At 48.6% G+C, this 19,921-nt stretch overlaps 1 protein-coding gene across 6 annotated transcripts in view; it reads right to left on the reverse strand.

The window, feature by feature from the left end:
- MCC (MCC regulator of WNT signaling pathway) overlaps window positions 1–19,921 on the reverse strand; it is a 435,968-nt gene that overhangs the window by 69,447 nt on the left and 346,600 nt on the right. For all 6 annotated transcript variants that reach the window (XM_082723700.1, XM_082723701.1, XM_082723702.1 and 3 more), the window contains 2 exons: window positions 16,255–16,397; window positions 470–633 (listed from right to left, as the gene is read on the reverse strand). In XM_082723700.1, the coding sequence (XP_082579826.1) occupies window positions 470–633; window positions 16,255–16,397 (307 nt within the window). The remainder of the gene's footprint in view (window positions 1–469; window positions 634–16,254; window positions 16,398–19,921) is intronic.

The raw sequence follows: 19,921 nt of genomic DNA on the forward strand, positions 1-19,921 counted from the left end.
TCTCTCATGCTCCTGAGGCACCAAGATGGTGGCTGTGGAAGGGTGGCTGAGGCCTCGTCCAGCATGCTCAGGATAGATGACTCACTCAGGCCCTGAACTCCCTTCCCCGTTATTGGCGCCATGAATCGCTAACTTCTGAATTAATATACTAGAGGCCTCAGCGCTCAAATGAAACTTCCAAGTTAATCCTACAACTTGCGAGTACTACGATAAAATGATATGGTTCAATCTAGGAGTCTGAGATTTTAACGAAATTATCATTTTTGCTAAAAAGCCAGCAAGCGATCTTGACTCCCAGCAAAAATTTACAGGGCTCCTACCTCTCCTGGGTGGTCCTGGTATAGTATGGTTTTCTTAGAAACACTCATTCCTAACAGGTATTGAACAAAACCACACTTCAAAAGAAGGAGATCTGACCGTTTGCCTCGTAGGCTCTCACAGAGCCAGCCAGGAGGCGGGGGGTGTATACCTTGATGGCCAAGTCACAGTGTTCACTGGCCGTGGTGAGCTGCTCGATGTGTCTGTCCACCTCGGCCACAGAGAGGCTGCAGCTGCTCTTCTTCCTGCAGCAGACGACATTCTCCAGCCCCGTCAGCACCCTCTGCAGCTCGGAGTTCAGGTCACTGCAATTATCTGGGAGTGAAGGTGGACATGGTGAGGTCAGCAAGCAGCCAGGCAATGTACACGCTCCCGTTTCACTGTGAGGAACCCAGTCGGGTAAAATGGGATGGCGATGACGCTGGATGTTCTACACTGTAATGCGATGAGGTCTCATGTCATAGGCTGCTGGCCCCACTTCTGAGGTTGAGAGCCAAGGTAAAGCCTTTAGTAAGGAGTTTCAGACCACGGCCATTTTCCAGCCAGCCATGTCACACTAAATGCTCTGGTCTTTCTCTGGAAGGGAGCTCTGTCTCAAGTTCTTTGGTAAGAACAAGGAAGGGTCTCACAAGAGGCTGCTGGGACTTCAGAAGCCTTCTGGTCAACCTTCCTCCCTAGCCATTCAGACAAGTATGACTCCAGAAAGAGTTTCAGCAAAGATCTCAGAACTTGACTCAACAAAACAAAAAGGCCCAGAGTAAGCAGAGACACAGTGAGAATCTAATGAGGACCTTTTCCTGATATGACCAACCAATGTACTCTACCATTGCAATTTAAACCACTTTTTCCTCAGGGCAAAAGCAAACTCTTGTATTGAAGTTCATACTGTTCTCCTTGTGAAGGTCTTGTAAGTAATTCTAATGACATGATTCTGAATTTAAAATCTGGTTTACTTTTTTTTTTTTTTAAAGAGAGAGAAAGAACAGTGGGGGTACGGCAGGACAGGGGGAGAGAGAATCCTAAGCAGGCTCCATGGCTCGGGGCTTGATCTCACATCCCTGAGATCATGACCTGAGCCAAAATTAAGAGTTGGATGCTTAACTAACTGAGCCACCCAGGTGAAAGCTCTTGGTTACTTTTAATTTCTGGACATCTAGGCCTGGTCTGGGAAGAAAAATTAATTATAATCTTAGTATGAGCTACAAATATTTTAGAAGATAATTCTGCTGGGGGAAAAAAAATCCCCTTAAAGTCCAACACAAGTAACTTTCTATTTTGGGTTATAGAAAGACAGGTGTTAAACAACCTCTCCAAGGGCATTCCTCCCCTACACCCAGTGTGATTCCTATGGGAAAGAAGCTCAACGTCTTCAAGTTCTCATCTTCTCTCCTCCTCCCTTCTCATCCTAGCTTCCATGCACTGAAACAGTCCATTGCTTTTGGTGCTTACCGTTGGAAGACACCAAGAAGCTCAGTATTATAGTAACGGTACATGAGAATCTTTTGGTCAACCTTATTTGACTGCCTGGATCTCTAAGCTACCTGAATCTAAAGAGAAGACAGCCTGAGGCTTTCAGAGCAACCGATGGACCCAATATTCCACTTCCTTTTCACACCTGTTCCTTCCCATCTCTGTGAATGGCACCACCATCCACTCAGTTACTCAGGTTACCTGTCAGGCAAGCTTCATCTCCTTTTGTCTCACATACTAAACCCAATTCACCTTGAGAGTGCCACCTCCAAAACTTATCCCCAAAGGGACCTCTTCTTACCATCTCCACGGAGAGCACCACAGTTCAGGCTACCATCACTTCTTTGCTAAACCACCCAAACAACCACCAACCTCCACTCCCCACACTGCAGCCAAAGTGAACCTCTCAAGGACATAAGTCCAATGTTACTCCCCTAGCCCACGCCACTTAATGGCTTCCCACTGTCATGCAGCTCAATTCCAAACTCCTCACCAGAGTCTGTAAGACTCTGCATGATCAAGACTGATGATGTTCTCAATCCAGGTTGCACTGTGGAATTTTCTGCAGAGCTTTTATAAATTACCCATGTCCGGGCCCCACCCCAGACCAATTAAATCATAGTCTCTGGGGGGTGGGGCTTGACACTGGGGAAATTTTTAAAGACCTTCAGATCACTCTCATATGCAGCCAGGGTGAGAACCACAGACCCTGACCTTCTCATCTGCCTGCCTCCCCCTCACTCGCTCTGCTCACACTTGTGCCCTTCTCTCCATCCCGGGAGCATGTCAATCCCCTGCCTGCTTCAGGGCCTCCTTCTCCTTTGCGGTTTCCTCTGACAGATTTCCACCCAAGTCTCCGCTTACTCAGCTCTCAGTCAGATGGGACCTCCTCGCCACGCTCTTCCCTATCGAAGCCATGGTTCCGCCCTTCTCCCTGCTCAGTCCCTACTCCATTATTCTATCTTCTTTGTGACAGTTACCACTATCTGATCTGACTTATGCGTTCATTATCTCTTCTCCACTGAAATGTGCGCTCCGTGAAGAAACTTTAATCTTCCTCACCACTGTATCTCCACCACAGAAGAGTGTAGGCAATCAAGAATTCTTTTCTTTTTTTTTTTTTTTTTAAAGATTTATTTATTTATTTGACAGAGAGAGATTTTGGGTTATAGAAAGACAGGTGTCTTTCTATAGGCAGCGAGGCAGGCAGAGAGAGAGAGAGGAGGAAGCAGGCTCCCTGCTGAGCAGAGAGCCCGATGCGGGACTCGATCCCAGGAGCCTGAGATCATGACCTGAGCCGAAGGCAGCGGCTTAACCCACTGAGCCACCCAGGCGCCCAAGAATTATTTTCAAGTGAGCAAATATGAACCTCACATCAGGTATTTAAGAGATAGACTGGAAACCCAGACGGCTAGCAGCAGAGGGTTTTACATCAATCATATGCTTTTTGTCTTCATCACAGACCATGCTCTGAGCTGCTAACCACTGGGGGACAGTCCTCATTGCAGAAGGCCCTCTGGAGAAGGGGTACAGGTGCCCACCATCATCTCAAGGTAAGCAGGTCCAGCATGTGCCACTGGAACTCTCTCTGGTCTTGGATTTGATGATTAATTCTAAGTAATAATCAGAGAAATTTCTCCAAATGATCATTTACCTTGAGCTGTAGGGTCCCTGGTCCACGGAGCTGGAGTTCACATACACTCCTGATTTATTTGCACTATTAAGTGCTTCTGAGCAGGATGAAGAAGAAAGATGGCTCTATTCAGCCGTTCCATCTGGAGTTCCCTAGTACAGCTCCACCTGCTACAGTGATCACACCAGACATGTCTGCTCCGGGCCCTTCTGGCAGGACCTGAGAGGTGGAAGCAGGCTGCATGCCGATGATGTTGGGCTCTCGGGAACAGGGGGAAGGTGTACAAATCTGGCCAGGACTTCTTTCTCATTGCTTAACCAGACAGTTGCTGAGTCCTGGCCTCAGGCTAGCAGCAGGGTACAAAAATAAGTAAGAGACTCTCCTCAACCCTGAGAGTCCCACAGATGGATGAGGAAATGCCACAGTCTCTTCTCTCAGCTGTTCACTAGCATCCTGATGAAAGGGACCACAGAGAATCTGGTGCTGGGATAGGATGGGGAATCGGGAGATGAGGAGGGTGTGTTAATTAACATCCAGGTTGAAAACAGCTGAGCTTCTTCCCTTTGAACCAAAGAGGGCTGTTAGTGTTTTCTGTGGTCTTAGGAAACCAAAATTCCAAGGCACAAGCTGGATGATGAACTCCACACAATCCCGCCTGTTATCCACTGAGTTCTGCCCTGTGGTTTGACACAAGTCCCACTAGTGATTGGGTGATGTGTGGCTGTCTTTCTGTCATTCTTCAGTTTAGGGGGACAAGGTGGCTAGGCTGGCAGGAGCAGCTGTCCTGGGTCCCCCAAGTGCCTCCCCCACCCCCCCGGCACCAATCACTCACCACCGTTCGCCCCGAGCATCAGTGCTGCTCCAGGCAGGGTGGAAGTAGCTTTCAGGGTCTGTGGCAAGTTCCTCTAGATACCAAGTCAGAATAAATTCTCAATCCCTCCTCCCGACCTACAATGCTCTGCCTGGTCTGGCCCCTGCTACAGACGAGCGCGACAACACCACAGGCTGAGGCAAGCGGGAGTCTCTACAAGAAAGATTAAGGGGGGGCGCCTGGGTGGCTCAGTGGTTTGGGCTGCTGCCTTCGGCTCGGGTCATGATCTCAGGGTCCTGGGATCGAGCCCCGCATCGGGCTCCCTGCTCCGCAGGAAGCCTGCTTCCCTCTCTCTCTCTCTCTCTCTGCCTGCCTCTCTGCCTACTTGTGATCTCTGTCTGTCAAATAAATAAATAAAAATTAAAAAAAAAAAAAAAAAAAAGATTAAGGGACCTCTTGTTAAACCAGGGGACCAGAGGAGCAGGATAAACCCAGACAGGGACCAGGTATTCCAGTGCACAAGGTGCCTCATTTACAAATCAAAGCCACAACCAGATACTACCTCAAAACCATTAGGACGGCTACTATTTACAACAACAACGGCAACACAAAATAAGGTGTTGGTAATATAGAGAGAAGGGGTGCCTGGGTGGCTCAGTGGGTTAAGCCTCTGCCTTCAGCTCAGGTCATGGTTCCGGGGTCCTGGGATCGGGCCCCGCATCGGGCTCTCTCTGCTCAGCAGGGAGCCTGCTTCCTCCTCTCTCTGCCTGCCTCTCCGCCTACTTGTGATCTCTGTCTGTCAAATAAATACATAAAATCTTAAAAAAAAAAAAAAAAAAAGGATATACAGAGAAAATGAGCATCCTTGTGCCCTATTGGTGGGAATATAAAATGGTGCAATTGCTGTGAAAAACTCTATGGCCGTTTATCAAAAGTTAAAAATAGAACTATCCTATCCTCCAGCAATCTCATTTCTCAATCCAATTTCAAAAGAGTTGGAAGTGGGGCTCAAACAGATATTTGCACACCCATGTTCGCAGCAACCTTACACACAATAGTCAAAGGCCGAAGCAGCCAGAGTATCCACCAGCCAACGAACGGAAAAACAAAATGTGGCCCAGAAACACAAGGGAAGGCTGCCCAGCCTTCGAGAGGAAGGAAAGGTGGGCCCGTGCTACAACATGGATGAACCCTGAGGACATTATACTGGAAATAAGCCAGTTCCAAAAGGACAGATGTTACATGACTCCCCTGAAATGATGAGGGGGCTAGAGCAGAGCTCACCGGGGGCTGAGGGAATGGGGCAATTGCTTACAGACCCACGGTTTCTGTTTGGGAGGAGAGAGTCCTGGAAATGGATGGTGGTGAGGGTCGCACAGCTCTGAGTGCACTCCGAGTGCACCGAACCCCACACTTGTCGTGAGGGGGACGCGCAGGCTGAACTACAAGGAGCACCTAAGGCGATGCCGTGCCTTGTTTATTCCAGAAAGGGGACGGCTTGGCCCCACATGCCGACGACCAAGAGGAGGCCCTTCATATAGGGTACACATGCTTTTAACAGAGGTTATTTTTATCTTTCCAAAGAAGAATTTGAAGTGGGCTGTAGCGAACACCCGCACGTAAGGGGGAAACAGTGACCGGACCCAGGGAAAGGCCAAGGATGCCGATGGAGGCTCACACAGCTGCTGGGGCTGACTCTTCCACTTAGCCCTGAGCTTCCTGGCAGCCAGAGCGAAAATGAAACCTCTCCTGTCAGAGAGGAGAAAGCATGCCGGTTTGCCCAGACAGACAGTGGGTTTTCAGCGACAGATGCTGAAAGAATTGAAAGTATCTGGGACTTCATATATGGTGTAAAGCAATGTGGTTACCAAGCTCCTCAGACCCAGTTTCAAAGAGAGGCAGATTTCATATGGCTTCTTCTTATGCTAATCTTTAATTAAAATTAAGCAGTGGTCGGGGTGCCTGGGTGGCTCAGTGTTGGTTAAGCCTCTGCCTTCGGCTCAGGTCATGATCCCAGGGTCCTGGGATCGAGCCCCGCGTCAGGCTCTCTGCTCAGCGGGGAGCCTGCTTCCCCCTCTCTCTCTGCCTGCTTCTCTGCCTACTTGTGTGATGTATCCCTCTCTGTGTCAAATAAATAAATAAAATCTTAAAAAAAAAAAAAAAAAAGCAGTGGGCCATGAAAGTACAAGGTGAAGGGATTTCTGGGAAGAGTAAGTTCACACGCTCTCGAAACTGTGCCTTCCAGTGGTCTAATTTGCTGTAAAAATGAGAAAGAGGACACAGATGAATAAATGGAACGAGCACCTCCCGTTGACCAGAGGAGGCCACGCAGCCACCTGCAGCCCAGGAGGATGCTTGTCGTTTGGACGGCAGACGTGGACGTCTGGCACGGCCTTTTTGGTTTTTGGTTTTTTCTGAAGCAGTTTTGAATTAATCGTCGGCATTTGGAAGTCATTAGAATTTATGGCTCTTCTTGTCGAGTCAGGTCTGGCAATACCGGGCCTGGCTCCTCACATGACCATCTGTGGAGCGGCCGGCAGCTGGCCCCTTGGGACTTGGATGGCCATGGCGCCCCTCCACTTCCCTCTCCACCGCTCGCTACCCCGGTCCATCGGCCACCCTGCCTCGGCTCTCAGTTCGGAGCTGAAGACATGACAGCTCAGGTTAATTGTTCTGACAGAGCCCGGAGGCTTAGGTTTTTATGTTGCTGTTTGAAGGAAGACCCCAGTACTAGGGAAACCCGGGAGAAGGGTCAGAGGGCGTTCATGGCTATGAAAATCAAGCCTAACCAGTGTTCTTGCTTCGTTCAACAGATACACTAGAGTTTTCTTCTCTCTCCCTCAGGATCAACTCAGCCTACCTGAGCTCCATTCAAGAAACTATGTCACAGTTGGTTCATTTGGAATTAGGTGTCAGAGGCTGCCTGTTCTTTGTTTTTTTGAACCCCCTGTAAAAACCCTAACCCCAATAAAACTTTAGACACTAGAAACACTCCCCTGATTTAACTAATTCTGAGCTATGTACCTACCTCTACCAGAATGGATCTACTCCTATAATTGACATATCAACCCTACCAAGCCCAGCCCTGGGGACAAATGACTATTTATTAGTTCTTGTGTTCCCAGATGCTCACAACAGTGGGCATGGGATCATGCTCAGTAAAGACTACCTGAGTTGAACATGTAAAAGAAAGGAAAGACTTTCTGTACATCAACTTTATAAGAAGCTGGGTTTTGTTAGTCTTCTCACAGCTAAAGAATCCTCAAATCCAAGACCTGTCTTGGGGCAGACTGTGGCTTGTTCAGAAGGCAGAAAGTTTTCTGTTGGTTGGATCCCGGAGGGGGATATGTCCGCTCAAGCTGGAGCTGCCAGGCACAGTGAACCTGAGCCGGTCTGAGAAACAGAAGCAGCGGCAGGCTTGCTGAGCACATACTCCAAAGGCCTTCCCTGTGCGGTGCAGCAGCTCAGGGCATAACCGCAACCCCCACGGCCTTCCGAGGGCCAGCACACATCCCCCCCACCTCTGTTCTGATGGGCACACATCGTGCACCTTGTAAGACAGGTCGAGGAGAGGAAAGAGCTACAGATTCTTTCAGTGGCAATGTAGGCGTTCTGCTAAGAGGCCAGCAGAGATGTCCTGGGGACCTAACATCCCAGCCCCCGTTGTGGCTCCAGGGCTGACACGAGGACGGCTGTGGCTTTCCCGCAGAAGCAGTTTCCTCCAGGTAGCACGCAGCAAGAAGGAAGCCAGAGCAGAATCACGCAACACAGAAAACGAAAAGCCAGGAGGAGCCTGAAAGGTCTGTGAGAAAGAAATGAGGCCGTATCAATGCAGGCTGCACCCCGTGTAGCAGGCCCAGGGCCTGTGTCTCCTGAAGGCAAGAGGACGCAGAGGAATGGTGCTGTTACAGCTTGAACACACTGCAACATTGCCACTGACGGTCAAATTGCCATGGCGAACTTCCCGGGGCGACCCCGTCGTGAGGGCGTCTCACCGCCCCTGTGAATTCTTGTGGAAAATGCTCACCTCAAATCTAATACCAAGGAGACAACCAGACCATCCAGACTGAGGGCTTTCTGCGGCACCACAAACCTGGCCTCTTCAGAAATGTCAATGTCACGAAGGAGAAGAAAGGTGGGGGGAACCTGTTCTAGATGAAAGGAGTTTAAAGAGTCGTGGTAACTAAATATAATGTGTGAGCCTTGCCTGGATCCTGGATTAAACAAAAGCAACAAAAGGCATGAATGGTACATTTGGGGGAAATTTGAATACGGACTATATATAACGTTCCATCTGGGTTAAAATTCTCGGGTATGATAAAAGCGCTGTGGTTAAAAAAGAGACGCTCCCCGTTCTTAAGAGGTTTTGCTGATCTATTTAGGATGAAGCATCATGAGGTCTGCAACTTACTTTCAAATAGCTCCGGAGAAATTATTTCCGTGTGAGGGCAAAATCAAATGTGTTGTCACGTTAATGACCGGTCAGTCTAGGCAAAGGGTTCACCGGGGTTCCTTCTACCATTTATGTAAGTTTGAAGTTTTTCAAAATAAAAAGTTGAGGGGGAAATAAACACCTTATCGTTCAAGGTCAGAAGGTCTGACGGAACACGGGGGCACTGAGTCTGGATGTGACGTGGGGACCCCCAGGGATGACCCACTTCTCAGTGCAGCCATGGGACCCGGAATGCTCTCCTGAGAAAGGGTCACTGCCACACCCAAATCACCTCCCCAAGGCCACAGGCACGGGTGAGGGTGGGAGCCACCAGCCACCACCCTGGTTGGGTCCTAACTTCACCAGGAGGGATGGGTTTCTTTTTCCCCAAGAAAATGAAGCTGTATTTCAGGACTTCTATGTCAGCCATTCAAAGCTGTATTTTCAGGACTTCTACGTCAGCCACATCTTAAAAGCCTGCATTTGCTTTCATTTTTGCTATTGTCACTTTGCTTTTCCACAACATCACCTCTGACAGCTGTCCCCCAGGCTCACTAACCTCTGGTCCAAAGGGCCCGTCTTCTGTGCCTGGTCTCCCATCTCAGCCCGAGGGCCCTATTCAGACAGGCCTTGCCTCAAGCCCTCCAGAGTGAACAGTGACAAGTGCAGAGTAGGCAGTAAGTATTGGTCCCAGACTCTGAGGCTCTTACTGTGGCAGGGATGGAAGAATTTCCAAAACTTCCCGAAGAATGGGGTCGATGGGCCTTTGACAGCCAAATGTGGTCGACATAATCCTTTCCCCCAGAACAAAGGTTGGGGTTGTAGGAACACTCTTGAGATCCCATACTTTGTTCCCATTACAGATGAAAAATAGGCTTTCACGGACTGGTCTTGGAAGCAAACACTTCTTTATAATGCTGGCTTTAAGGAATAACATGTCATGAGTTTCAGATAACCAAAAAACCCATCTAACCTGAAGGGACTTGGCATTTAGAAAATCAAGACTACTTGTATTATAAAAAGGAATTCCTGAATCCCAACATTTATAGAACACATTTTTTTTTTTTAAGATTTTATTTATTTGACAGACAGAGATCGCAAGTAGGCAGAGAGGCAGGCAGAGAGAGAGAGAGTTGGGGGGAAGCAGGTTCCCTGCTGAGCAGAGAGCCCGATGTGAGGCTCGATCCCAGGACCCCAGGCTCATGACCTAAGCCGAAGCCAGAGGCTTAACCCACTGAGCCACCCAGGTGCCCCTATAGGAACGCATTTTGAACAAATGTGATGGATCAATCCCTTACCATTTGCATCTTATACCCCCAGTGTCTTTGAGGGGCTGAAAAAAATCACTGTGTACAATTTGAGGGAAATATTCCAAAATAACATAAACTAATGGGGGGGTAGCGACCTTTCCTGCCTTCAAGCTTGATTACTCTAAGGAAGGTTCCAGAATAAGTTAGATGGACTCCTTAGTCACTCTGCCTTGGTGATGTTCGCAGACAGGTCTTGTCTGACCAGGCTCAGTCACCTCAAAGAGTCCTCCGGTGAATCCATGTTCAAACCTTTGAATCTCCTCTGGGCTTGGTTCTCAGGGATGCCCAACACTGTGAACCTCTTGGGAGAAATTAAGCTGCCCAATTAAAGTAAGAAGGGGAAAGCAGGCAACAAAGGGCTCAGCCTAGTCTATCCACTACTCAAGGTGCCATTTTCAGCTCCATCTAATCTTTCCAACCTATGGACTATTTCCTCAAAGTTCCAGAATTAGGTTAAAAACAATCTGATTGTTTTAAAAAAAATTTTTGCTGGAGAGTAACTGGCTGCCTAGTCCCCTTGCTCCTAACAAAATGCAAATCTTCTCCAGACAGGCTCCTTTTGCCTTTGTAACCGCTTCTCTCCCAACCCTGCAGAAATCGTTTCTGGAGGAGGGAGGGCTGCCTTTCCCTGCCCGATCCCCCTTCTCCTTACTGGGAGTGGCTGTTTGACACTTTGGAACATTTTTCCTGAAGCCATTAAGCCTCATCCGCCATGAAGCCAGGAAAATCTGGCTTTAACGTTAAACATATCGCAAAGTCACTGCCGTGCCAAAGAGTCAGGTCTCATGTGTAAACTCTTCCTTGGTTGTCCTCCAAAAACAACTCATAAGGAGGAAATCTCAAACTCAGTGATCCCACCAGCAAACAAGGTATCATATGCTTCCTTTCATCCCTAAGGGGATAATAGCTGAGCATTGCCAGATTCCAGAAAAATAAGAATTTCTCACCTAAAACCAGAGGAGAGCTCAAAATAAGGAACAGAACCCAACACAGGCTGTGCCAAGGTCCTTCAGACCGAGGATTTTGCTCTGTGAGCAACTGCTCTGGATGAGCTCTGCCATGCCACTAACACAGCAGAGAAGCAGTCGGCCAGGGAACAACCGCACACGCACGCGCATGCAGGCCGTGATGAGCCCGTGCACACACATCTGTGCTCTGCTCTATGGCAACCCCCAGAGTCACTTGGCCTCAAAGCGTTGTTTTCTAAGACGGAGGTCTGCAAGATCTCGATTAGCAACAAACACTCTGCTATAAAGCTAGGCACTGCTGCTCCCTCACCTCCCCCGTCAGCACTGAAGACCTCCAAGGACTGCAGGGAGGGGGCCACTAACCCGAGGCACGTTTCGCTGTTTAGGCAGCGGCGCTTAAGAGCGAAGCCATCCGCAGAGCCGCAGGCGCCGGCAACAGCAGCGACTGATTAGCTGTGTGGCCTGGGACAAGTGACTCACCCTCTCTGATGCCTGTGAGCCCAATTTTACAGAGGAGGAGCGTCCTCTCAAATGTTGGAGGAGCAGAGAGGCATCCTCTCAAATGTTGAGGATTACACACCCAGAGGCATGTAAACGCTCGACACTAAGTGAGGGAATCGTGTTACCCGTTACAGCCAGCCTCTCTGAGCTAGAGCTCTTTGCCAAACTGAGGGAAGAGAAGTCCCAAGCTACGATTCCCATCTTGTCTTTGTCTATTTAATTCCCTTTATTTTCCAAACTGTGTGGCCAGGTTTGAACAGAGCTACTGTCTGAACAGTTTAAGATGCCTTGTGACACTGCCGGGACCTTCCTCCTGCCGGGGACTGGTCAGGGAAATCAAAGCACTTTCTAAATTGCTGATTTTCATCCTGGGTCCGAGGACAGGATCCGGGAGCCAGCTTACCGCAGGTGCAGAAGGGCTCTGACGGGTGGGGCTTGAAAACAAAAGAAAAGGGCTTTCTGATGAAGGGGCTAGATGGCATAACTCCTGCAATCTAGAATGAAGATCTGCAAACACCCCGCAGCAAACTCTGCCTATCAAATCCAGCTCAAGAAAACCGTCGGGCTGCTAATGCAGGTTTGCAAATATAGCAACCATAATGAAATGGCTGCTTTTTAATGATTTCCTATAATGGTGTTTATATATGGAAGCTTTTTTCCCTATCGAAGCAGTTTAACTGGAAAATGGCAGGAGTATGGAGAGGCAGACGTCTGGGTCCCGATGAACACACCTGGGGAATGCACCCTGCAGCAGCCTTTCTGCGCCCCGTCTCCCCCGGGGACTGGCAGGTGCAGGCCCTCTGCCTCCCGCTCTCCTCCTGCCCCTGCTCTTCACCTGTCTCACTCCTGCCTGTCCCCTCAGCTTCTGCTAGATGCGACCTCAGGGATGTCTTCCCCGAGGCTCCTGCCCCCCGGGGTGTGGCTAGTAGCTGCTGTCTACCTCCTGCCACAGGCCTCACGTCACTGTGGGTCATTTCCCCTTGCTGGTATGCACCTCCAGAGAACCGTGAGCTCCAAGCCGGTGTTCGCTGCTCCCCGGTATCTGGGTGCCTCCCCTGCGTGGGCGCTGTTGGAACTGGCAGCCAGGACAGCTGACGTCCCTGCCCTGGTGGTGCCGGCTTTCTGGAATCTCGCGTGAGAGACTGGTAACAACTCGCAATACACGGTCAAAGAATGGCACGTACAGCACATCACCAGGGAGCGCTAAGTGCTGTGAGGAGAAGTGAACCCAGAAAGGGAGGAGAGAGTGCCTGGCAGTGAGGGTGAGGGAAGGCCAGTGTGCTCCACGCAGGCCTGGAGGAAGCGGAGGGTCGGTTCAGGGAAGGAGCACTGGTCAGGTGTGAGGGGCCGCATGGAGGAACAGCTGGTCAGGTGTGAGGGGCCGCATGGAGGCCAGCGTGGCCAGAGCTGGGAGAGAAATGGGGATGGCTGGGGAGGATGTGGCCTAAGGTGGGGGGGCACCCAGTTCTGTGAGGGCCTACAGTCCAGGGCCAGGAGTCAGGGCATCATTCTCGGTGTGAGAGATGGGAGCATGCGATGACAGTGATCTGAGGGTAGATCCTGTGTCTCACACCCCTGGTCCCTCACCCAGCATCCAGCGAGTTGTTGAATAAACGAATCAAGGCCGCCTCTGTGGGCAGAGAACACACACGCAGACATGGGGCAGATGGGATCCCCTCCCTGCAGGAGCTCAGTCTCGTTGGCAGAGACGCTCCCCCTGGCTATAATGAACGTGTATTTATAACGGGAAGAAGGATGGAAAGGAAGGATGGGAGATTCATCATTTGGGAAAATGAAGCCAGCTCCCAGCCCAGACAGGCAGACACCAGCTCCTGGGGAGACAGCCTTAGCTACTGGGCGCTCTGTCAGAAGCTCCGAGAAGCCCCATAGGGAAGATGCCCGGCCCAATGAAGTAGGTTCATCCTCTACTTCCCAACCTTACTTGATTGATAAACTTTATTGGACTGTGGGGCACTTATTTCATAAAATGTGTGTTCAGAGACATGAATGGAGGGACTGGCGTAGATGTATCTCTCTGCTTGAGGGGGAGCTCCTTGGCTGTCTGCACCTGTCCCACCCCCGAGGCTGGAAGGCAGAGCCCAGAAGCCTGGGAACACTAGGGTTAAAGACTGCGGGGTTGGTATATAGCAGCACGTGGGAGTTGGGCCCGCAGCTGGGATGGTCCCAGAGGTTGCGTGTGTTCTAACTCGAAGCCCAAGAAAGGGGTTCAGGTGAGTTCAGAGAGGCAGTTTCAGCCTGAAGCCTAGAGCCTGAGGACCTAGGAGAGGCCTCCACTTCTTACTCCATTCCTGTTGGGATCACATCAGTATCAATATACAGTTCTCCATGACCTTGTTGGCCTTAGTGCCCATCCCTCCTGCTGACCCCCTTCCTTTCCAGAGCTTTCTCTGGCCCACTGACTTCCCAGACATGGCTCTCTTCCCTTCCTCCTATAGCTCTGGCTGGCCGACTGCTTGAAGGACTTGCTGACTGCTTCACTCGTCCATCCCAGCTAATACCTCTGAACACACGCTATGTGCCAGGCCCACTGACGGGCTCTGGAGATCTGCTAGTAGATAAACATACTTCTGCCCAGTGGAGTTTAGGAGGAGAGTCAGTCGAGCAAAGGGCTAGAAATACATCATTTAAAATTCCAGTGCAATAGAAGAAGGAGACAAAAGGGATAATGCCAGAGTGAACACAGGAAGCAGCAGACTGATGCCCATGAGATGTTTTCAGAGCGGGTGCATTTAAACTGAGACTAAAATGATCGTGGGGAGCATCCCTGCCAGGAGCTCTGCTGGGTCTCCTCCTTGGCCGATTACCCCAGTTCTCCACATTCCTCACTCGACCACAGCTTTCCACCGTTTTAGCAACTGCACATAACCCAGTGTCTCCTCACTGCTTTTCTTCAGCCTAGACCTCTCCTCTTGGCTTCTCATGGATACCTGCTGCCTTTGGAAGCATCTCCCCCCAGACACCTCGAGATACCTCAAACTTATGCCCAAGTGAAACACAGGCGCTCCACCCTGCACTCCCACTTCCTTCAAGTACAACAAGACAAAACTCAAAGCAAAACCACCTGGCTCTTTTCGCTGAGCTCCCATGTTGGTGCTCGGCGGCGCTGTCCGCCAACTCTGTCATCTAGACACTGAGAGAACATCTCCACATGCACACTTCCTTTTCCCCTCTTTCTCTAATCCTCCAGCAGATCTTGCCAACTTTAAATCTTTCTAGAGCTTAACTACCATCGCCCTGAACCTAGCAATAATCATGCCCACTGAGACTTTCGCAATGGTTTCCTAGCTGGCCTCCCCCATTCATTTTTGATGCACTGATTCTCTTTATCACAGAATGTTTGATTCAAAATGCAAACCTGACCATCGCATCCCCTTCCCCTACTACTCAAATCTTTCAGTGGTTTCTTGTGCATCTTTGATTAAAGTCAAACTCTCTAACATGCTCTACGAGACCTTGCATGCTCTGGCTCCCGCCTACCTCTCCAGCCTGCATCTCACACCTCTGGGCCCTCCACAATCTCTTTCCATCTCCTTGAACGCATCCACTCCTCCCACCCTCCCCTGAATGCATCTCCTCCTTTAACAGGTTAATTCCTATTTACCCTCCAGCTCTCAGCTCAAATGTCACTTCTAGAAGCTCTTCTAGAATCTTAAACTGAATTAAATTCCTTTGATAAATTCGCAGCTCAAATGTCACTTCTAGAAGCTCTTCTAGAATCTTAAACTGAATTAAATTCCTTTGATAAATTCATGGTACTATGCTCCTTAATGTTATAGCACTTTCAAAATTAATATAAATGTGTATTATATTTCAAGTCTCTCTCCCCAACAAAAGTTTAGAGTCTAAGAAATTTACACTATGTTTATTCCCCCTTCTCCTAGTCCTTCTATCTTCCCTACATGTGAACATTTCCTAAGATATGGTGCTCCTCCCTCTCTAACTCCACACCCTTTTGACCACAGAGATCTCCTTACCTCAGAACTTCACAGCCTTTATCCCCAACCCTAATCTCTCCAAAGATCCGGTTAAGCATCTCCAAGTAGACCTGTGATTTTGCAACATTTTGTGGGTTGACTGCAGGGCACAGCAGAAACATTTCATTTGGCAACTTTCTACATATACACATAACTCAACAATTAAGTCTTATGAAGTAATACTGTCATTTCATTTTTTTCCTATTTGATTTCACCTAAAAAATATTTTTTATTTAATCTCAAGACCCACTAACACATCATGACCTGCAGTTTAAAATACACCAAACCAAGTATTCCCAGATGGACATTTCTCTACAACCTCAAACACAATATATTTATTTCCCAACTCATTTCTCAACTGAACATCCTTACTAAGACTATGATCGTTCTCTTAGTCACTCAGGATTAACAGGTTAGAGTCATTTTGGATTTCTTCTGAGCCAACAGTTGTTAAAACCAATTGGTTCTTCCACCACAATGTGTTGCCACCCACCCCATCCTTCCCACTCCTGCCCTCGTAGCTCATATTTTACTGGAACTCGGAACACTACAATAGCCTTTTCAGATGGTTCCCCATCTCCAGAATGTTCAAATAGAGGTGATCTATGTCTGAATCACAAACATCAGGATGGAAAGCTCATTCACCCCTTTAGTTCCGACACAGTAGCATGTAAGGGACTCAAATAGGTGTGCTTCCATCTACTCACCAAACTCCTTGACTAATTAAATTTTACTTCAGGCTGCCTCCTATTTCTAAAATTCCCATTACAATCCAGAAACCAAACTCTGGCTTCATGCAGTGGCAGGCAGACTCACCCATGTCAGCAGTGACCATGGTGGATTGGTTTTCAGGGATGGAGACAGAGGTCTGGTCTTGGTCCATGCTTCGAGAATCTTCATTGACCTCATGTTGACTCTGGCTGAGTTCTGATCGCAGTTCCGAGTACTCATCTTCCTCCCTGAGGAAAAAGGAGAGTCAGCCACCATTGGCAGAGACAGAAGACAAATTCCTAGAGAACGTGACTTCTAAAGACAAGAAAGGTACTCAGAGAGAAAGCAGACAGATCTACTCCCCCTGCCCACCCTCCTCAGCCATATGGGCTAGGACTCTTTCCAGGCCAAACATTCAGTCATCTCTACGGTCTGCATGTGAAACTGAAAGGTTGCTCCTGTGGCCCCATACCTACACATATGATGAACAAGATCCATCTAACAGCCTAGTAGAAATTTTTTTGCTTTTAAGATTTCCACAAGAAATTAGTTTCCTTCACCTCCTCTAATTTCTCAGATGTGAGAAAGAACCCAAGCCCTGAAAACTGGTGTGAGTACTGAGGCTAGAGTGAGCAAAGTAAACAGGAGCCCGGAGCACTGGAATGTCACATCCCATCACCTGGAGGGTTCCCACTGGTGGGTGTTCTCCTTGGAAGAGGATATAAGAAGGTATTGGGGCTGGAGCTACCAGAAAACCAGTACCTCACCTGTGCACATCAACCTGGATACTTTGAGGGGTAAATGCCATACTTACTTTCCCTAAAGCAAGTCCATGGAGTTAGGGGATAGGAAAAAAGGATGGGCAGAGGAGAAAAATGGACACAGTGAATGAATGGACGCCACTCAGTGGTCTGTTTCCGTCAGTCAGCACTTGAAACAAGAAGTCAACACCTAAATGCTGCCATGTTGTAATGGCACACACATACCCCTGCCCCTTCTCAGGCGTTCACAATCCTTCAACATTTGGTCCCTGAATTAGCTATGGGCATGTGAAGGGAGCTTACCATTGTAGTATGTCTTTCAAGGTGCATGCATACCTCTTCCTCACACCACTGCCATCACTACACACACACACCGGACACAGACATGGAGAGGGCAAAAGTCAGTCCTGGTATGAAGCATTGATTTTGCAAGTGAACCAGAGCAGAAAATCGTCAGGGGATTTAATTGAGCCTGCGAAGCCCATGGATGTCTGAGAAGAAAGCCAGGAAGAGAAGTCCTCTTGGCTTGGCATTTGCTTGACGTTGTGGACACCAGCAGGGACGAGAGTCTATAGCCTTGGGTTTGGGGTAGACCAAGATGGTAATGGGTGACAACTGGAACTTGGGGAAGAGGCAACCGCCATTTTAAGCTGGGGACACACATCTATAAACTAGACAATGGGAAGAACTCTCCAGAGTTCTTCTCTCGAGAAATTTACATCATCTCAGGGAAGGAACTCCGCTGAGCCCCTGCTTTATAAGGGGTTTTTAATAAAAGCCATCCAGAAATCTGGGGAGGCTTTTAACAGATATTAGGCCCCCAGACATGCAAAATATGAATTAGAATGGGAGTGGTGAAGGCAAAAAATAGAGGTTAATGTTCTCTGACTAAGTTAATTATGAGACACCTGCAAAGCTAACAATAATTAGGTTTAGGAATGAAAACAATTAAAAAGTACCTTAAGAGTAGCCTTTTCCGTCTAGAGGGTAATTGTGCCCTGATATATCAGCTCTCTTTTCCATCAGCACTTACAAAATCTGATTTAACGGGTGGTTTTGTGTATGATGAATAAATTACCTTTGTTGCATGGCCAATGTAATCAGCTTCAGCTTGGCTGAGATGGTTTTACAGCCAAGAAAGCCAGATAAATGCTGCTGTATCTTTGTATAAATGGCATTTGCAAATTCACTCATAGCCACCTTAAACCTTTCCGGCTCAGCAGGTTCCAAAACACATAGGGCCTGCCAGATCTCGTGCTTTGTAAGGAATTACTTCCAGGGATTACCAGGATGAACTGTATGTAGCAGTGAAAAGGGAAGGGCTGGGAGAGGAGATTGTCGGTTGCAGGGGCCATTCCTCACTGTGGTCAGAGCACGGTCTGAGGGACAATCACACTACCCTAGAAATGTCATCTGAGGCCAAAGACTTTCAGGGTCATGAAATGCAAACTAAGGACCCGTGGTCAATGTATTCGAGCACCAAAATAAGAACAGGAAAGCAAACACCAGGTAGGTGCAGTCTTCTAAGAGTCAAATGTGTTCACAACTCATTCGAGCCCAAGAAGCTATGTGTGGACACAGGTGGAGCATCTGGGTTGCAGGTGAGGAGTAGCCAGGAAAGACTTCTGGGATGGAGCAGCACTCCAGAAAAGTCCCAGGCAAGTAGACTTTAGATAGGTCATGAGGGTGGAAGGGCAAAAGCAAAGGCTCAGAGGAGCCTCCGAATGTGAATGAGAACAGGAATGGAGAGGAGTAAGTGGTCAATACCTCTGAAACCCCATGGGGTGCCCAACGGAAACCTTGAGGATGGAGGGGCACTCAGGCCCTCTGATCAGAAGGATAGCATTGAAGGAGGCAAATCATTGGAGTTAGGAGAAATAAAAATAAAATGACAAAGTCTAGAGGCACCTGGGTGGCTCTAGACTTTGGGTGGGTTAAAGCCTCTGCCTTCAGCTTGGGTCATGATCCCAGAGTCCTGAGATTGAGCCCGGAGCATCAGGCTCTCTGTTCAGCAGGGAGCCTGCTTCCCTTTCTCTCTCTGCCTGCCTCTCTCCCTACTTATGATCTCTCTGTCAAATAAATAAATAAAATCTTTTTTAAAAAATGACAAAGTCTAGAAATTCAGGGGAAGAAGTATTGCCGAGCTCTCATATGGAATCAGAGAAAATAAGCAGGGGTAAGTGCTGAAGGCCTGTGTTCTTGACCCCAAAGGGAAGGACTGAGCTGAGCACACAGAATTCCTGGCTAAGATGCCTCCTTGTGGTAATCATAGTACTAAAGTACAAAACAACTCATGCATACCAAGTATATGGTAATAAAAGGCAGAAAGAAACAACCTTGCGAGATCAGGCAGCATTCTGTACCACGGAGGAGGAGGTAGAAAAATGGTTCAACGGAACCCAAATATTAAAATATGTGCAACCCTTTTGTTTCTCCCACTGACTCTGGTTAAAAAATTCATAGAGTTGCATATCCTTATCATCTCCTGAACATCAATAGTGGCATCATTCCTAAAAAGAGGTTGGGATCTGGGACTGAGAGAGAACAAAAGCCAATTCTCCCAGGGCCTTTTTATGTTTGTTTGTTTTTTAAAGATTTTATTTATTTATTTGATAGACAGAGGGATAGACAGAGAGAGATCACAAGCAGGCAGAGAAGAAGGCAGAGAGAAAGGGGGAAGCAGGCTCCCCGCCAAGCAGAGAGCCTGATGTGAGGCTCGATCCCAGGACCCTGAGGCCATCACCTGAGCCGAAGGCAGAAGCCACCCAGGCACCCTCACAGGGCCTTTTGTAAGCAGGACGATGAGAGCGTGGGCTTTTCTCCCTACTGTGTTATCCGGGAGCTCCGGTTTACCCAGAGCAATGGAACAAGAAGCCAGAAAGCCTCTACCAGTCCCAGCAGTTTTACAAAAGCAAGAACTTGAGGTGTGTTTTCCAGGCTGCTCTGTGCAGCAGGAGTCACCTGGCAGGTGAAGATGTCTAGCTAACATCACAGCATCGGCTTCTCAAAGG

This window comes from Mustela nivalis, assembly GCF_964662115.1.
Source record: "Mustela nivalis genome assembly, chromosome: 3".
In the NCBI taxonomy this organism is placed as follows: domain Eukaryota; kingdom Metazoa; phylum Chordata; class Mammalia; order Carnivora; family Mustelidae; genus Mustela; species Mustela nivalis.